The 21,303-nt window shown below is 39.8% G+C and overlaps 1 protein-coding gene across 11 annotated transcripts in view; it reads right to left on the bottom strand.

Moving 5' to 3' along the window:
• LOC134811632 (myosin-2 heavy chain-like) overlaps positions 1-21,303 on the bottom strand; it is a 59,410-nt gene that overhangs the window by 20,597 nt on the left and 17,510 nt on the right. For all 11 annotated transcript variants that reach the window (XM_063818635.1, XM_063818627.1, XM_063818629.1 and 8 more), the window contains 3 exons: positions 18,521-18,695; positions 7,667-7,793; positions 7,243-7,378 (listed from right to left, as the gene is read on the bottom strand). In XM_063818635.1, the coding sequence (XP_063674705.1) occupies positions 7,243-7,378; positions 7,667-7,793; positions 18,521-18,695 (438 nt within the window). The remainder of the gene's footprint in view (positions 1-7,242; positions 7,379-7,666; positions 7,794-18,520; positions 18,696-21,303) is intronic.

Raw genomic sequence — 21,303 nt, 5'->3', positions numbered from 1 at the left:
GGTCATCAGCATAGATTTGAAGTCTGGGCGATATGCCAAGTATAGTTTTCTATGGGGTGCCTTGGTTTGTAATTTTGTAATTTTGATCTTCAATCTGAATTATGTCATAAAAAAGTGAACGTAATCTTTTCAAACGCTCATAGCTAGTTAAGGAATGCTAACAAACTGAGATCAATGAAATAATCAACATATTATACTGTGAATTACTATTATATAGCACCAAGGAGGGTGATGACACAGTAAGCTAATTAACGAGATGAAGGGACTAATACAGCAGGATTCTTAAACAAGTATTGTTTTATCAGTAGTGGCAAGATAGAGTGTAGATAAGGTAATATCATCTGGCTGATTTTGAGTGTAAACAGATTGGGTGGTACTACTGTGTAATTACTGAATTGTAATAGTGAGTGAAATTTTGACTCGAGTTATTGAAATTGTGAATTGAAATTAGAGAACCGCATTCATACTCTGCAGCTCAATTCTTTACAATGCAGTTCATGTTGTTGGACGTAACAACTTAACGTTTCGGACAATAGGTAGAATCTATTTTTAGAATAAATTTTAGATCATGTTTCTATTGTTTTTAAGGCATTAGTCTGCTCAGCCTAAGATCAAACAACGACAATCGTTTATTCCTAGAATTTAATTATTAGTATATTATGTTTCATATTATATTATAAATTATATTACATCAATTTATATACAATATATTATTTTGTATAAAATATAACATGATAATATAAATATTTTATGTGCCAGAGCCGGTTAACTTTAATGCTGCTTATGTGTGGCAAGCCCGCCAGCAAAGCCTCAACAATTGTCTTACTGAGTTAATACACATAATTATCATAAATAATTAATTTACATGGTTTATACACATAAATGTAAATAATATATGTAAATTCTGGTGACAAACAAAAGAGGCTAGGGTTGTTGTTGAACTCTAGGTTCACAACCCCACCAGAGCTACGGTTGTTGAACTCTAGGTTCACAATCACAACAGAACTGCCCATCACCCATCTTACAGCGATATCGTGAGACTTGCTTGACTCCCTAGCAGTCCTCGTCACGATTATACCATCATTGTACACTTCGTCTTGACGGTTAAGTCGGAGGGAGAAGTCTGTGTTGAGGACGCTGTACAAGTTGCTCGGTTTGTCCCCGTCTGCGGTGCTGGCCAAACTGCACGTGTCGCAAGTGTCATCGCCGCTTTTCTAGCAGTGGGAAGAGTGGGGGCTTATTCGGGGCAGACTTGCACTACTTTTGTACATGGCTCATGGTTGACGATACAAAAAGACGAAATTTTGTTCGATGTCAAATATAAAGCAGACTTACCATCAAATGAGAAACAAGGAAGCAGGCGAAAATGGGACAACAACAGGATCGAGCAAATTAAATTCCGTACACTACCTACTGAAACACAAACCTACATGAGCGGTAACTCTGGTATCCGGGGGGAGCATTAATAGCCGGTCATATGGTACTGGATTAAACACGCATTCAAACATTCGTGTTAATTAATTAACCTTTTGTTGTTAAGCATGATCAAATGTGGGTAAAATCCACTGGCAACTTTGCAACAAAAACGAAAGAAAAGAACAGGAAGCCGAACAAAAACAAACACGAAATAGTTCAGCACTTCGAGCAAAATATACAAACACGAAATAGTTCAGCACTTCGACTAACCAAAGCTAAAGAATAGTTTCGATAGACGGATATGAAATAATGTAATCACAAATCAGAGAGCACTAACAATGTCCAGAGAATGTGATGAATGTGTGTGCTTGTACGCAATTATCACACGGGTATAAGCCGGGGTATAACGAGAAAGACAGGTCCATAAAAATGTTCACTAATGAGTGTAAAGCTGAGTACTTATGGAGACACTACAACTTTACTAGCTCATCTAAAAATAGGTGGGCAGTCACTAATTAGTAGTAAGGTAATCAGCGTGAAGCCCATTACTCACGACTGAATAAATTACATTCATTATAGACTATTTACGCTATAAAATTACACGTAATTGACAAACTCAGATCGCAATTAATTTACTTACATCATAAGTATACCGCATGAGACCATTCTCGGGCCTCCTCTTATCCTCGAACAGCACATCAACCTTCTTTACTTTGAGACTCAACTCATCGAACTCGATGTTGATGGTTTTCATGTACTTGTTCCGGACACGGGACGAGACGCTAGTATCAAACAAACAAGGCCCAGAATCGACTATACTGCAGTCGAGTGGGCTCGAGATCTCGAGGTCCATATTGAGTTCCAGGATGTTGAATGGGGGACGGGTGGTTGCGTGGTTACTGAGTGGTTGTTGTCCTGGAAACGAGCGGTGGGATCCTCACAAACACAGAGTATTGGTTACAGGATGGTGGCGAGCTGGAGTCATTCCCTTGACAACATCTAATTTGAAAAGTGGTAATTCGATCAGTGGGTCAGGGACAGATGTATATTTATAGAAGAGTTTGTAGTGCAACTGAACTCTAGGACGCATGCATTTTAGCAAGGGGCATACAAATTTGGTTATTTGATTATTTTGAGACAATCTCACTAAGCAAGGGCACACAAATTGAATATTAAAAGCATTCACCGGTACAGTGTACAGGCAATCATAAGAAACTGTGACTAGTAAAACGTGAAACAACTTAACAAAATATCGTACATAACACAAAAAATGTATCAAGTTCACCGAGATATAAAGGGCTGCTGATCACAGATGGTTGATTGGTTTTGAACCTGGCGCGGGGCCAGGGAAAGGAGGGCACCATAGTGGCTGTGAATGGGCACAGGGCACCACTACACTGTAAGGTGGTCCAGGGAGGGGGACAAGGGACAGAGGAATTTGGCGGCATATTTATTATTTACAGGTCGGAATTTTTGGGTGAAAATGATCAGGAACTATTAAGACGTCACCTTGCGATGTGTAAGGTTGGGCGTATTCAGAACTTGTTGAACAGCAACAATATCGGTTCCAATTGGCAAGAACAGAAATACAGACAGCCCTAACTTAAAATTTGGGCGGAAGTAAATATGAACGCAGAGGGGATGGTGCCAAACAAGATACATATACTACATAACAGTAGGCATGATAACATTGACAGACACTTAGTCTAGAATGTCAGGTTTATGATTATCTCACTTTTGAAGACGGTTCTATCATTGTAGAACAGCAGACAAGGACGTGCAGGATTAGGCCTTTGGGATGAAGTCGAACAAGACTATCAATTACACAATCAGTGAGTGCGAAACGTCGATCCTGATCAAAATAGACATACCCCCACTCTCGAAAAGAATTTAATTATCACAGAAGCGAAGAAATGCTTTTACTTAAGTTGAGTTATGCATTACTTTTATCATATTTTATTGATCTAAGGTGTAGTATTACCAGATCCCGGTTCAATTTGAAACTGAGTTTTCAGGAAACGATGTAACAGAGTCGATATATTTTAATGTTGCCATGGGGTGGCAAGTCCCCATACATCGTGGTCCGATAGTTTCATTGCATCTTAATATATGTAACTCAGAGAATGGAAACCAAGCTTAAAAGTATGGTATTTCATGGGGCAAAAACAAGCAGCAAAAATCTGGCTGGGACTAAGGATCAGGCTCTCTGACGTGACCAGTACAGCGGAATGTTAAAACACTACGCAATGATACAGAAATAGAAACAATAGGATCACATCAAAATTCAAACAATGCAGAGACCAAAGAGGACCGGGGAAACGATGATATCCCGATCAAAATAGGGAGCGTGCTAGTTTGGGAGCGTGCTAGTTTGGGAGCGTGCTAGTTTGGGAGCGTGCTAGTTTGGGAGCGTGCTAGTTTGGGAGCGTGCTAGTTTGGGAGCGTGCTAGTTTGGGAGCGTGCTAGTTTGGGAGCGTGCTAGTTTGGGAGCGTGCTAGTTTGGGAGTGTGCTAGTTTGGGAGCGTGCTAGTTTGGGAGCGTGCTAGTTTGGGAGCGTGCTAGTTTGGGAGTGTGCTAGTTTGGGAGCGTGCTAGTTTGGGAGCGTGCTAGTTTGGGAGCGTGCTAGTTTGGGAGCGTGCTAGTTTGGGAGCGTGCTAGTTTGGGAGCGTGCTAGTTTGGGAGCGTGCTAGTTTGGGAGCGTGCTAGTTTGGGAGCGTGCTAGTTTGGGAGCGTGCTAGTTTGGGAGCGTGCTAGTTTGGGAGCGTGCTAGTTTGGGAGCGTATCGGTTTGGCGGAATACTGAATCCTGACTTCACCGATTAATTGAATAATGCGTCAACTGTATCAATTGTTTCATTCTCAGGTTCATTCAATAACTATAAATGTACCAGGGTTAGGTGATACGATATCAGAGAAACATGCAAGTTGCAACAATTCTCTGCATTACGGGACGTTGCAATCAGAAGATATCAACTTCAGAAAGGAAACAGTGTTGAGAAACAAACTGCAGGTAAGGACAATGAAATTATCCAAACATACGAGTTGATGAGTACTTAGTAGGGAGCTAGGGAGCTAGGGAACCATTGGCATGCTGCTACCCAGGGGACAGCATACCTCCATGAAATTAAGGTGGTTTGTGAACGAGTGGAGCTGGTTTTTGATTGGTCAAGTAACCAGACAATGTCACTGAAGTGGGCAGTGAAATTAGTAGAGGGAGAGACAGGACATTCCGGATCAGATTGCACTTTTCTTAGAGCTCGATTTAACACCAATTTAATGATCGGCGTGGTATTTGACGGGGAAGTAGCGTGTGATGATCTGTTTAGATGTACATTTTCTGATGGAGTTATCCAATTTGTGAAATTCAAACCTATACCATCAAATAGATGCGGAAACGACTGGTTCTCGAATCTAAGAATCTAGAATCGTGCTGATAAATGCTCTCGGAGTGTCAGTACTGCATTGAAGACCGGAGTGACAATTGAAATAAAGGCTAGAACCGTTCGGAAAATGAAGAATCTGATATAATGAAGGGTAGGTGTTATTACGAAGTTTCTTCTGGCCCACTGCCAAGTCGACATAACCACAGCTCCGAGCCACACCGCTATTTATAACACAGGAATTCCAGGTAGTTGGTATTTTATAGCTATACTAGTGGCGAGCATGTTTCGGGGCTCACAAAACAAGACTTTTACAAGCAGGCAAGATAGAATGGAACATTAAACAAGCTGTAACATTCTGATATTTTGTTATGCAGTCTGAGGAAGTGAGGATTGCCATCAAAGTGGAAAGAATGTAGCCCAAATTCCATGGTGCAGATGTCCCTTGCTACTGTTATTATACCCGTTTTTACTGTACGCTTGCTTTTTAAAGTGTAATTGAATGTAATGGAAGAACTCATATAATTATAGGCCATTTTAGATATCGCTGATGACGCAAAACAGAATAAAAATATGACTTATGACAAATTGGAGACAGTTACCTGCTCAGGTTACGAGACGTCAAGAGAAATCTTGTGACAGAGCAAGCATGTACTGATATGAGAACTGAGAAGGTGAACTTAATTAACTCTGAGACACTCATTAGTAACTTGATAAGCGACTTCAGGGCAGTCATATACAAAAGTGCACTTACAAAGTCACACATACATCAAAAGTACACTTAATGACAGAAAAGTGAGGTCAGATGAGATTGGCTCCTTGGATCGAGATGTGGCAACATCTGTTGGCAGACTTAGTGGCAGACCTTATCTAACAAAACTTTAGCCAGCCCATTTGAAATTTGATGAATCAATATAATATTCTAAAATTATAGTTCATATTTATCAGAAATCATCTGGTTACGCGAATACAATGGAGGTGCGCTAAAATTTAATAATGGTTTGATCGAGAACATATTTAGATTTTTAAGCTATATCTAACTTGATTTAAGCTATATAACTTGATAAGAGTTAAGGCAGCTTGGGCCAGCGCCAGGGAGGTGGACATATCATAACTCATTCACAGTTTGAGATAAAGATAAAATTTACTGAGGACAGTAATATTACTACGATCGCGATAATTAGTTTATATATGTGCAGAGTAAGTTTGAATTAATTTTGATAATGATATTCGTTGTGTTTCGAATGAAAATTTCTGATGATTCCGTGTATTGTCGTAATACACGTACGGAATCATCAGAAATTTTCATCGGAAACATCACAATAATGCGACTAATGAACAATGTTTGTATCCGGATATTACACGGTATTCTTAGTTATTTACATCCTGAGATATGTTTTCATAGTTTGGGCTATTATTCTATTACGCATACGACGATTCATGAATGATTGAGGCTCGATTTACAAATTTACTAATAATTTGTCGGATTAATTTCAACTTTTGCTCAAAAACAATGAGCAAGGTGATATACGATATACAGTGAAGACTAAACTTGAAGCGCTAACTCGAATGAACAAGAAGGATCCACAAGAAGATGAAAATTTGACACCACGAAGCAGCATGGAACACGAGAAAAACGCCATCCACTGTCAAGCATGAAGAATGTAAGAAGTGAAAGTACACGGTGGAAACATTATCTGTTATTACAGTGTAAACACAATGCACTACCTAAAACTTCGCAGCAACAGCTGCTGCTACTGAAAAGTGAAAACAACTCCTCCTAAATAGCTGTTATTATTCTCTGTGATAGTGAGCAGATTTTTTCCATCGCCTTAAAAAGGCATTAGATGGTTAGAAGTGGTAGGATTTGAGGATGGGTATATAATATTGACTAATTTGTATCTAAAACAGGTTTTAAATAATGAGTTACGAACGAGACACCGTTATCAGACAACCACGATAATTATACTGTAGTATTGACATTCAAACTCAAACAATGTATTTATATAGTCAAATATTTGTCGTCCCTAATGACTCGAGGAGACTGGAGCAAATATTTTAGAATGTTTTGAAGTGGAAAAAGTTTCAACTACCACCATTTTGCTCCAGGTGGGAACAATTGATAATCTGTTGTGAGGACAATAAAAGGTGTGTTAGTTGCGCTAGCGACTAGAATGTGTACACTAGAGATACACTAGAGCATGTGGCAGATAAGGTAAAAAGTGAGGAAATGTGAAATTATTAGAATCTTATACAATAAATTGTATTGTTGAAAATATTATTTAAGGGTAAATGTGTTCTGACAGATAAAAGCGGTGTACACTAAACATCCCCAATAACACCAACAGTACGAATCTGCTACCTGTACAAACAGACTCTGTAATAACACCCCCCCCCCCCCACTCCTTAAAACAACAACATCTGTCAGTTGGTAACAAATTGCTTACCTCTTCCTCGACAGTCTTCAGCCGAGATATCTCGCGTTTCAAGCTGTCAATCTCTGCTTTCCTGTCATCTAGTTTCTCTAGGTGGTCCTTCTCAGCTGACTCCAACTCATCTACTCGTGACTTCAATTCTGATAACCTGAAAGGAAGTATTGTTATTATAATGCTTCTTTCAATTAGTACCATGTGGATAACCGGGGCCAAAATGTTTTTGAGGGGGGGGGGGGGGGATAATAGGTATTTATGAGGTTGCCCCCCCCCCCCCCCACCCCCTGTTGATTAACTTGAAAGCAAGGAACATAACAAAGATGGCTGCTTATTATTAGTAATTACCATTGTGGACAAGAAAGAACTTTAAAAGAAGCTGGGGAGATCATATATATTCTCACCACCCCGCTAACTACAGAAAACCACTCTTCATATTTACTTGGTGGTGATGCCATCCAGTTCCTGCTGTTTTGATTCTAGATCCTTCTCCAATATTCCAGCCTTGTCCCTGGCGGCCACAAGATCTTGAGAGCTCGCTCTGAGGTGCTCTGCACTTGCACCCAAATCTGTGGGTTATTAAACAGTTAATTTGTTTATTATCAATTAATTAATATTGTGGCTAATAATTCTAGAAAATCTGGAACATGTCACAGAATTTAAACATCTAGTTTTTAAGGAAAAGCAGCGATAACATTTTTAACAATTTAACATCGATTTCGAATAGAAGTTAAAGTTGCTTTTATTGGTCAGATTAAAGCACGTGTTTTTGCACTTGTACTTACTGACTACTTTTAATTTTCTGATCACTTACTCGACCGTAAACTATAAATTATATAACTCAATAAGTGGTGTACCACACGTACCTCGGACATGCTTCAATAAAATAATCTCTATGTCACTCTCGGTACATTACAAAATGCTAACACACCCTGCCCCACACACACACACACACACACACATAATCCAGTATTGGTCACCAAATGACACCATCTGTTTGACACGATACTGTCACGTTGGTTAAATGTGCACCTTGCACCTCGGCACTATTCTCAAGTCTCCTCAGCACTATTCTCAAGTATGCGCGTATTAAATGTCCCTATATATCCTATGGTATGAGATCACACTCCTATGTTAAAGTAATATACAGCGCCACTGCTATATATTATAGAGCGTAGTTATAGAGCGTAGTTTAGGACGTAAGGCACACATACAGAGTGCTATATTTCAGGTGATAATGTGCCTTGTCTGATATCATCAAACATTTTAAATATCTAAATTTAAAGGCATTTTTCGAGGAAATGCATATTTTGACTATCGGCCAAAAAAACCATATAAATGCGAAATGCCTCACGTTCAATTAACGTATTCTAATAGCTTGACCACATGATTTACCTTTGCCCTTCTTTTTCTTGAAGGACATATTCAACCCTGATTTGCGTTTAGGAGTATCACCATCGGGTGTGTTGATACCAACAGTGCTACGGTTCAGACTGCTCGAGTCCGAGTCCCTTCTCTCAGAACCCGTCTGTGGACTCAACAGTGCCGACTGGTCCGGAGTTGCAACCTCTTTCTCCGGAGAAGGAGTCTTGTCTTCTTTCTTCTTCTTCTTCATGGAGAATCGGGATGATTTCCCCTTTTTCTCAGCACTCTGTTCAGAAGATCCGCTGACTGGAGCCATGTCGTCCTTTGAGTATCAGGGTCAAACAAACAAAATCTCAAACTACAAACTCAGGGAGAGTTTTTTAAATATAACTGTTTTGGGACGAATGGCTGGTAGGTATGCACTCTGTAACCCAGTACCCACCCAGTATAATTTTTCACAATGCAGAAGATATTTTTAGACGGAATTAGCTAGGGTAAAGACCAATGCCAGGCCTCGGAAAACGTCAAGTTTAAATACGTATTACATACGTCTTGTACCTTTTTCTCGCTCACATTTATACCATGTGAGGCATTGCGGCAACATTATTAAGCATAATTGCTCAACGGTAAGTTCAAATTAGATTTAAAGGGGCGGAAAAGACATTTATAAATAGGCCAGCAACCAAAAGCAATGGATAGAATGCAGAAAGCAGCACTACCCAACAGATTGTGAAAATACAAGGCATGAAAATTAAGAAATAAGTCGGGCATGTAATAATAAGCGTATCGCTGCACGAGCCACGAAGCACCTCAAAAAGCTTGCACAAATTAGTCAAGTGTAGGTACTGAATACACAGCCTCTTCCTTGTTAAGGAAGATGGTACGCACTACGCGTGAATTCACCAAGAGGTTTAGATGTATATCCTAAAAAGGTACAACTTACGACCAAATATGCTAATATGGTCATCGGAAACTACCAAAAAAGGACTTGGTCGATATGTTCGTTTCCTAGTGAAGCGAGAGTAAACAAGTACAAGTATGACCATTTAAATGAAAGAACTAACAAAAACAATGTAGGTTTTCAATAGACCGTAGCCACAATACAATCATTGTAATATTCAAACTTGAAACTCAAAACTACAGAAATCTCATTTTTTAAAGTAACAGTAGTTTAACTCTGACAGACAAAATTTTGAACTCCATAGTCCGTACGTTTTTACACAGGTGGTCAATGTTCACGATCGATTATACGATTATCTAAACGATAGAGACAAACATAATGATCTTCAGAAACTTACACAGACTTACACAGACTTACAGAAGGACCAACCCGGTTTGATCTTTGTCCTATTCTTCTTTTATTGGTACAGTATTGGTATCTATTTTTACCTATTTTTACCTATTGTCACCATTTATCTTTGCTAGTTAATTAGGTTACAAATCGTATAAAACAGCAACTGAAAGTTTCATTAAACTAGCAGAGTGCAGAATGCAGAGTGCAGAGTGCAGAGTTTCATTAAACTAGCAGAGTGCAGATTGTACACGAAGAAGGAGCAAAGAATAGTTTCTACAGAACCCCACTAACCAACTCCCTAAATGACCTATATTGGGATTTTAATAATTATGCTTGCAGCCTGCAGAGGTGTATAATAAGTAATAATGATTAAATAAACGCTCTCAAGGGGGTAAAATTTACTAACGGAAGAAGTTTAGAACACCACCGGCCACCGCTTACTCGGTCAATATATTATCAATATAATTTTATGTAAACAAAATTAGGTATATTTTACATCATCCTAGTGGGACCACGGGTGGTCTACAAGCGGGAGTGTTAGCTTACACTTAAACATACACCAGACACCCTCCACCGCGTTTATTATTACATTTCGCATAAATATTCACGAACATGTGTTAGATATGAAGAAGGGAGGGTGAGCAGGTTAGATCACGTCTTGTTTATTATACGGAGAGTAACGCTGACAGTGGAGTGATAATTCTTAAAGTGGAGGCCGAGGGTTATTTACTTTTAGAACACAGCAGAAAAGAAAACCGAGCGCAGGCCGCAGAGGTATTATAAATGTATATCAATTAATATATAATATGTCAATGTTTACAGATTAGAAACAAGGACGGTCAAAAACTCGCAAGTTGTAATTCTTTTCGACTAGAGCAGAAGTGCGATTAACCACGCGAAATATTCTTACGACTATTTAGTTTACATCGAGTTGACATTAAATAATGACCAATCATGTCCGAACGTGTGTCCACACCCCTACTACAGCAAAACTGTTAATATGGTCATCCGGGTAGTGGCCACGCGTCAACCAGAATTTAAAATGGTAATTCCACCATTACCACCACGGCTCTGCAGACCTAAATAGAATTGCTGGCAATAATAATGGTGCAGGTTACACACCACCGGTGTGCAGAGGAACTATGGATATATTGGTTTCGCAAGAGACACGACTGCGCCGGAGAAGCTAATAATGATGATGTACGGTGTAGTACAAAGGTGCGAGCTGTCAGTGTTTAATTTCCTAGCACGTGCAAATCTAGAGGCTATTCTCACAACCTTGTACTACGTCGGAGCCAGCATAGTAATGAAATACTGACGGGTACAGTGAATAGTACTCATTGTGGGGGGAGCCAGGGTGCACCTTAATTAAAATTATATGCCTCAGTAATATAATTATGCCACGTAACACCAATGTGGATCAGGCAGAGTGACGAGTAGAAATATGAAAAGATGAAAAAACATTATATATTCAACATTATATGTTAAACGGGTACGTGCATAACAAAACCTACCCAGTGAGTACATGGGAAGGTGGATAATGTTAAAGTATACAATATCCCATCATAATTTAAAGAATACATTATATAATTTAATAGGAAGGTTTCCAGCTCTCACGGACGACCGGCTATGCTTAAAGTTAATCTCAACAAGTCCGACACAAGTATTGAGTAATCCTAAATTTCGGATAAGCTTCGACAGGGTTTTATAACAAAACATATATCAGATTTTAACAGTTAACCACGTGCTTCAAGAAAAGGAACTTGGATTTACGACAATGAACCGCTCTGAATAAGTGAGCTTCGATAAGCGTAGGTGGCCGGTTGGCTAGTACACAAGTTTAATATAATTGTATTGCTGGTGTCCATGCTATCTGGGGTACAAGTGGTTTGTAACTCAAGAGCCCCGCACCACACTCCACCTGGATCACGTTTCTGTGATGTGTGACGTGGTTCCTAACGGTTAAAACTGGGTGTGTTCTAGATTGTGATAATGAGCCCCAATGGGATCAGTAACCGGCAAGATGTACAGAAAACTACATTAACAGTGAAGAAAACCACGCACTGAAGCACACAGAAGTGTATGGTTCCTGAAACACAGGCCGGAAGCACATAGAGAGCGCCTTGAAGCACAGGTGGTGGAGGGAGGCTCACTGCCAGGGACGTGTAGGACTGGTGATATTTACACCATGTGTTCGGAGAGACAGTGTAAAGCATGGATATTGTTATAGAACACCTATTAAACAGTATGTAACTGTAAGATGTTCAATGAAATCAAACTGCGACAAAAAAAGGGTTTTTTAACACGTTGAAAATGTTTCGGTGAAAATCTAAACCATGTGTTAATTTTAAACACAGAAGATATCAGGAAACCAAAATTAACCCATGTCATATAAAGCTAAGGCCTGGGAAATGGTGAACACCAAAAAAAGTGTGCAGGTTCAGCCGACAGGTAACCAATAACAAACATGGGTAAAATTAGACGAGTGACGGCTGAGGGAGATGTTAGCTACCAGCTCACGTTACCAAACTGTGGTTACTGAATTTATAAGACACTTTAGGCACATCTGGTTACAGCGGCCGAGTATTCCTAACCACGGTAAATTATCAGGTAAATTATTAAATTGCATTACCTTGTTATGCTATCTTATGTGTGTGTTGGTGTGTGTGGCTAATGGTTGATGGTTATCACGGTGCACTGTACTTACTGCAGGGGAATATCAGAGCAACTTTTGTTTAACACTGAAACAAGATTCAGCTTCATTTCATACTTGTAAGAAAATGTGGTTGTACATTTTGGTTTATCTTTAACCTGGTTAGTAGAATTCAATGAAACCTAATGGCCATGATTAGGTTTAAAGCCCAAAGTACACGGATATGAACACACCAGCGGGCCGTGAAATTAAAAACTACCTGTTTCTATTTAACGTTGCTAGGTAGTTGAACTATAATGAAAATTGAAACCACGCAACCAGCTCAAATATAATCGGATTTATCACAGACACAGACTTTCAATACACATCACAAATAGAGGGTAGGTGGAGTTTCTGCGAAATATAACATATTATGTTCCTTAATTAGCAACTGCATGATGAATAGATTAGAGGGATTAGAAGTGATCGCTAAAGTCACATTTTATATTTCATCACGTAATTTGTCTGATGGAAGAGCGTCTCTACTTCAGCTGTAACAACTTTATTGCCAATCGTCGACTTTTGGTGAAACTCTTTCAAATACCCGATAACTTTTTAAAGATCTAGTCTCCGATTTAAATTGAACGGGTTTAGAGAACGGGTCTACATAATTATCTGAATCTCTAGAGATTACGGAATAGTGACTTACCTGGTGATGACTTTCTGCTAGAACCGTCGAACGATATGGACAAGGATTTCAAGACGAGCCAACAAAAAGAACAAAGTTTTCTGAAGTGAGATGAGATTGTGAGGACTGGTCAGAAAATGATTAAGTTCTCCTACAATACTTGCCAAAACAATTACCAGTTTAAGTTTAAGTGGGTTAAACATTTGACAAGCATGCAGTTATAAGTTGACAGAGGTAACAATGTTCAGACACTTTGTCTTGAAACTATAGTAACGATAGGTAACACTAACTATAGGTAACGATAGCAACTACAACAATTGTAACTAGACGGGATTTATACTAGACAGCAGATCCCAGGCTCCACCTGTTACTGACTACCATTTACCTGCACAGTACACTATGTACCCTGCGGGTAAGTGGAACTCATGATATGCGCGAGAGAACCTGGCAGAGAGCCAAATGAAGAAAACCGTTACACTATAATTACGTGAACAGGTTGAAACGGCTCCACAACTGTACAAACAAAGTTAACACACTGAACGTCGTGAGGTCTGATAATCACGGTTACATTACTTAATTCAACAGTGCCCAAGACAGATTAGTGTGAAATCCGCGGCACATGGTACTACCTTCAGAAGCTAAGCATACACACAAGACCCTTAAAAGTACAATGTAACACAGCACAGACCCGGTCGGTGCAGGATACTAAAGCTCTAAAGAACATGCAGGAGTCCAGGGTTCTCCTACTCGGTTCTTTATTGAAGTGTTCTTACTCCGCTGCTGCGCTGAGAGCGAGAGCCTGTGGGAGCCTGCTATACCGAAATCTATTGTTTGTGAGGGACAATGGTTTACCCTTACACATATTGTAAAGCGTATAATAGATAATAACGTGTCTGTTCCTCAGAGCGGCCCCCGCTTGAATATTGTGATGCGTGTTAAGTGGTTTTGAATCCTACAAATAATTAGGGTTTGTCGTTAGGAGAGACAGTAAAGTGACCAAAGCTTGAGCAGATTCTCGGGGGACTATTTATCATAAATTACACTGAACTAGGCCCCAACCCTATTAGCCCATGGTAGTCCGTCACAATGCATATTCATAATTATAGAGGCTCCGCAGATAAGGAAAATTATGTATCTCAACATTCATCATATTTAATTACTAGATAATGCTAATAGCAAAGTCTTTGATCTATGGTGATGGGCCAAGCGTTATTCGTTAATTAAGTATACATTTTGAAGTCTAAGTAACCACTATACTACTCAATATTCGTTAGCAACAGATATCAGAAATGTTCACAAACTTGCATCAACATCAAACGACAAAACTAGAACACTAATCGTACCATGTAACTCTACTTATTGAGAGTAGGTGACACGTTTTCCAACCGTACTACAAGACAACCACAACGCAAACAAAGACAGTAACTAGGAGATTGGAGAATAGTCTGATTAAACAACACACTCTGAACCAATTAGCTTCACACACCACTACACGAGTACACGACACACGTGTCCAATTACTCGTCACAATTCTTAACATGAGCACCAATATTGCGGGAAATGAGGCGGACAAACACTAACTGAGCTCCTGACACACCTTTTGGAGAGTAGCCTCCTCGGGGGAATATCAGAGATAACATCATCTGTCTGCTCAGAGATCAGATCCAGAGCTCTCAGCTCGATGTCACACAGGATGGACTCTATTTCAAGGTAGTTGAATATGATGTCGAACTCTTCCAGCACCTCCAGCTCCCCGGACATAACGAACAACATTGAGAACAACACGGTAAAATGCCAAGGTGACCGGTTGAACGTTCAGCAAATCTTGTAATAGATGCTTCGAATCGATAACAAACACAGAGATGGCAATCCCAATTCTGACCAGCCCGAGTTTGTGAGAGGTTTAATGGTGAATGAATGAAAGTAATGAAGGACAAATAGAGACAGCTCTATGAAAAATATTCTCGCCGGCGAACAAATGGTGCTCAATTGTGAAGGATGTAGTTGCAGAGCGGCCGAAACCATACGCGCACATTAAAAGTATTGAGTGTTAAACCCCATAACTCCATTAACACTCTGTCTCAACTTATAATTGACAAGTTAGGAGATACATGTCAGGCTCCCTATTACAATCACAGATAAATACATTCTCCCCGGGCTCCCATATAAGGAGAGGCCAGGTGGTTAAAGAGTAAGATTCTCGGTGTAATTTGAGTAAAAACAAAAATAAATGACAGAGCGACGCAACAGAATATAGCGCCGACTTAAAGATGACCATAAGGAGTATAAGTGATCTCTTTTGTCTGGTATAGCTCTCGGTATTTCTCGAGGTGGTCGAGTATTGCAGCTGCTGCACGTAGTATATATACGTGATAACTCTACTGGGGAAGAGAGAAGGAGACCAGTGGCAGAAAGCTGGATCACAAACCACTTGGACCCCTCTTGACCAACATCCAATAATAGCTACCGCTGTTCTGGGTGAGCATGTCTGTCGCAATATATGCCTTACAAATCCATTGTATGGTCACTGAAATGATCAATTTCTAATTTTAAACGCAAGATTTCAACATCTTTAAGCTTCATTATACCTCAAATTAGGACTCAAATTATTGTGCAAATTTTAACAGACAATTTTGCAGGACAATGATATCGGCCATTACACATAATAATGAACGGCTAATCGAACTTTGGGTAAAGGGATGTACACCACTGGAGCGCAAGGAGAGACAGAAGGAGGAACTGTCAAAGTAATACTAACGTCAGTCAACTAATATGGAATATGGCAGCGATAATCTGCCTTAGACTGCCGATCTGAAATTCTTGGGCGACTTGTGTCAATTTCCTCTTTAGTGCAGTTGTGCGATATCTAGCCTATTAATTGGTCTGATGTTTTCGGTATTATCAATTTTTGTTTACAATTTGGCATATACAATTTGATATAGCCACAGTTTAGGCACCAACTGCTATTTATTACTCTACGATTTTTTAATCCGATTCGGATTACGGCAGATATAAAAACATCGGGCAACAAAACTTCATACAAGTTGGATAAAATATAGTAAATCTAAAGTTTAAGTTACTGGATTGCGAAATTAGGAAAAATATAGAAAACTGATAAAAACATGAACGTACGTGTTCCCACGTATAATCGTGTACAAATTTAAATATGTCAGTGTCAGCGGTCACACAGAACGATCGACACACTGAACTCAAATCATGATCTAACTACTTCCAAGCTACACGAAATCTCCACTCGCGCTCTCTCTCTCTCTCTCTCTCTCTCTCTCTCTCTCTCTCTCTCTCTCTCTCTCTCTCTCTCTCTCTCTCTCTCTCGTACACATGACAGTCATTTCTCACATATTCTCTCTCAACACTGACTTTCTCTCTCTCTCAAGCAGCTGGTCTAGATCTTAAGTCGACTTGTTTCGGGAAATTAGCCGACAAATGGCTCGGAAGGAGAACACGGTCACGATGTTATCGGTGTGGTTTTAGGTATCACGTTTCTCTGGGATCGCAATAGTCATGCTGTTAATGTGAAATAATACCATGCAAATCAAGCAAAACGGGCATTTTTGGAGAGCAAATCACATTGAGTAATCTCACATATTTGTCGCATCTAGACGATTTACAAGACCAGCGAACGAAGATAGACCCAAGATAATTCATCAAACCCGCATGCCCCATGCCAGTATTCTTTCTTTTTCAAACATAAAAGACCATCAAATTTCAGGTCAAACCCGCAAATTAACAAAGTCGTCACCAACCGTTTTAACATGTGCTGACTTATATCCAAACCATGCCGTGCACACCACGCCTCAGGTAAGAAGACCTGATACTTTCATGCAAAGAATCACGCTTTCTTCCTACCCAATTCAGGTGGTCTCCTCAAAAGGGGTCCCTGTGTCAGCATGGCACTTAGCCTCCTCGTGATCACTTCCACCTTCGCCTCCGGTTCCGTGTCCGCCTCCATCAGGGTTATCTGCTCAGATAGTTCAAATATTTCGTCTTCGTATGCCTCAATCTGACCCAGTAACTTCATGTTGATATCAGATAATTCAGCGAATCTCTCAGTTTCAGACTGGGGGTATACAGACTCAAGACCGGTTGACGAGCGGTCTTTGTAGAAACAGAGCTCCTCTTCGAGTTCATCAACACGGCACTCAAGAGCGGTGTTCTCTATAAACATCTCAGAAACTTGATACTGGCTGGATTCCAGCTTATCAGACAACCTCTTCAGATCTTTAGACAGAACGGGGGAATCCATGTAGTCAGGATCTGTTCCAACTCCAATAGACATTACAGAGGCTGAGGTAGTCTCAAGGTTGTCACATATATGAAGCAAGTCGAGCTTCTCCACAGTAGCATACAAATCAAACTCAGTGGCAGTTAGTTTATCATCCAGTTGCTCGTTTATGTGGATTTGATCGTTGTATTTCCCTATCAGATCATTGTAGAGTCCTTCTATCTCCAGAGAGGATTGAGATTGAGAGGTTAGGCCCCGATATTTGAGCTGCCTGTTGGTTGATAATATGATCCGCTTGTCTCAATCTGATTTCTAAATCCTCAACCTTCTGATTCATCTCATATGACAGAATATCACAGCTGTCCTGATACTCCTTTCTCAGATTTTCCAGAGTGATCTCCAGCTGATCTATAATACGATCTCTAGCTCTGACCTCCTCTTCTGCCCGAAGAACTTGCTCCTTCATCACCTCTCTCTCGTCCTCCATCTGAAACCGAACCCCCTCCACCATCTCATCCGGTATCTGGAACTGTTCCAGGATCCTCATAACAGAGTTCTCTCGATCACAAACCACTTGCCTCTCCTCTTGTAAGCTCAGGTTCAGTTCTTCCATCTGTTTTGTCAGGTTGTCGTTGTCTACGAGAAGTTTCTGGAGGCTGCTCACACTGCTGGACTGATCTCCAGAATAGAAAGACAGACGGTAGTGGAGGTCGTCGTTTTGGGAGGCAAGGCCCTGGTTCTGAACCTCTAGCTCGGAGATGATACCCTCGAGTTTTTGAACCGACATTGCAGGTTTATCTTGGGTCTATGCGAGGTGCAGATGACCTGAAATCCTTGAGGGAGACGACCGTTCAGTTCCCCGAAAATTTGAGAGATTTTCCACGCGGCAAATATTCAGAATGTAGATATAATATGCAATATGCTTGTATGAGAAATATCTCGAAAATGCAGTGACTGGTTGCAACTCAATGCTCAAGAATCAAGCACAAGCTCAGAATAATCAGAAACAATCAGTCCCACGAATCTCACTTCACTTCTCACTTCACGGTCCTCGCACTATCTCACTTCTCTCACCTGGCAAGGTCAAGGTGGGGAGTCCGCGGGACACCCTCAGGTCACATGATCGGAGATGAGAGTGAGAGAAGGTGGTAGCGAGGTGCCAGCAGATGCTCAGGGTGTGCCAGTGATCAGCTCCGAATTCTAGTAGAGAACAAACCAGCGCTGGATATTCCCCTGACTCCAGAGCTTCCTAAACAGAAATGTGGTGTTATTATTAATATAGGTTATTCTCACTCTAATAGTTATCTACTGTTGTAGTTATTCTTAGTTATGAAGCTGTTATTTTTAGTTTTGGCCGACAAGTTTGCATCGTAATCTAATTAATTTCGAACGGCATTCGCATAAAATTAAAAAACTAAAGCTACAACTGTTATCAAAAAATAACACGATGACAATAACACAGTAGGTGTTGAGACTGGACACAAATATTGGAATCAAGCCATTTAGTACCACGTACATTCTTCAAATTTCATTAGACGGGAAATAACGTTGAATAATGAAATCAGAACGATCATAGCAATGGAGCTATCACGAGAAAAAAGTCCTCTGTCCGTAACGAACGCATTAACCACGGTCTTATGCTAATAATAAGCCGACAATGAGCACTAGTTACAAAGTTATAAATCAGTGCCATAACAAGCCGAACACACAAGCACATTGTACACATGTCTCTCTCTTTCTCAAATGCAGTGCCAGGTAAATGGATTAGCACTTCTTGTCACGTGACCCAATTAAGCCCTGCTTGTTACTCCTGCCACACAGCACACACACATTTAACTATTAGTCAATTAACTACGTAGTCGTTAGCCAGCCCTGGGTCATTAGTGCATGTGCGAAGTTAAATATTATAATGTCATCAGTGATAATTATAATTGTTGTGGCATTGTTGTGACTGTGGTCAATTGAGTAGTCTTAAGTAGGTCTAGGTACGATTGTTCATATTAGCGGCATGCCCGTCTTACGGTCTATGAGTGATCCTGTTTTGAAAATAAAAGTCTGCTTTGAGAAAATTACAAAATTCAAAGCACCCAGCCGAGGCTTGAACTCCCTATTTCACTTCCTCCTTAACGTCAAATGCGGATATATATATATTAATATATATAGCCACATATACAGTGACGTCATAAGGAGTAAGATATTAGATGCACCATGAAATTAAATTTCGATCGGTAACCTTTTTTGCTGGGACCCTCAATTTGACTTCATATTATGAAAATATAGATTTCAATTCTGCTTCTCTTGACCTTGTTCGGTTTGTAACTTCGTCATCTTACTTGTACTTGAAAAGGTCTCCTCCTAGTCGTTTGAGTGGCCTGCACCACATAGTAACTCTTTTCTCCGGTGTATTAGACCTCTCCAGTGAACCCTGTCTGTAGCTTGTTGTTCTGCATCTTCTATCGTGATGTTATCGACACCTGTGAAGATTGCTGCATCCTCCCAGACACATGACAACCAGTTTTTCCGAGGTCTACCTCTTGACCTTTTTCCATGCTTTGGGATCCAGTGCAGAAGATAGTTGGGTATTCTTTCTTCTGGCATCCTCTTCGTCATCTATTGTTTAATATATAATCCTTTGAAGGGCGTCTTGTACGGATTGTAAATAATGTTTTTCCGAGGTCTACCTCTTGACCTTTTTCCATGCTTTGGGATCCAGTGCAGAAGATAGTTGGGTATTCTTTCTTCTGGCATCCTCTTCGTCATCTATTGTTTAATATATAATCCTTTGAAGGGCGTCTTGTACGGATTGTAAATAATGTTCAGTAAAAACATCTGCCAAAAAACTCTAAAAATGACTAAAAAACCGGTATTAAAGTGACAGACTTTACCAAATTGAAAAAAATTTCCAAAAAGAAAAAGTGAATTTTTTCGAAAGTGCAATTTACTCAAAACAATTTACTACTGTGTCGAATCATATTTTTTTAATACATATTTTCATAATATGAAGTCAAATCGGGGATACCGGCAAAAAAGGTTTTAGTGTATGTCCCCAGAAACTCCACGTCACGAGCAATTTCTCTATTGTGTATATATTTTCTCAGAAATATAAAATTACTACCTAGTTTGGAATCAGCATACATACGAAAGTTAGTCGTTTTTAGGTTGTGTGGCAAAAAAACCCAGTACACCCAATTATAGGACTTAGACTTTCTAAATTTCAAATATAAGAATGATCGAGCTCGTCTGAGAGAGTCTATCATAATTAGTTGACTGACCGGAAATCGGAATCTAAAATCCAGGTCGTTTGTTAAAGAGGACAGGAAATTTATTCAAGTTAGACCTTTGATCTTCAGTTCTGTACGTGACGCTGAGAATAAAATTCCAAGAAATCAGCCACTTTAAGCTATAATGATGACGTTTGGTAGGACTCTCACATTCGTGATTTACAAAGGATAGGGTGTCTGAATATGCGCAAGTTCAATGTTTTGCAAGAGACGGAAATTTCATAACTCAGCCAATGGGGTGACACATCAGTATCACGCGCCACCCGGATAGTTCGCGGAATTTAGGATTTATCATAGATTTTGATTTCATTTATCGTATTTAGCTTTACCTAGAATTGGGAAGCTGAATTGAGTCTCGTGATTTATAGTTTGACTATCGGACTACTCTGATCCATTTTTAATCCATTATTTATTTACCATGGTTGGAGCCGTTTACTTTTGAACATATAGGAACAGTAACGAGTAATTTTAAACAGGCATGTTTTAATTTATTGGATTTAATATAGCTAAATATGAACTATGCACATGGTATTTGTATTTCGGAGAAATGGTCCGCGGAAAAGTCTGGTTTCTTAT

This window comes from Bolinopsis microptera, chromosome 2 (genome assembly GCF_026151205.1).
Source record: "Bolinopsis microptera isolate Bmic1 chromosome 2, MBARI_Bmic_1.0, whole genome shotgun sequence".
Lineage (NCBI taxonomy): Eukaryota > Metazoa > Ctenophora > Tentaculata > Lobata > Bolinopsidae > Bolinopsis > Bolinopsis microptera.
This window is presented reverse-complemented; position numbering and strand designations above follow the sequence as displayed.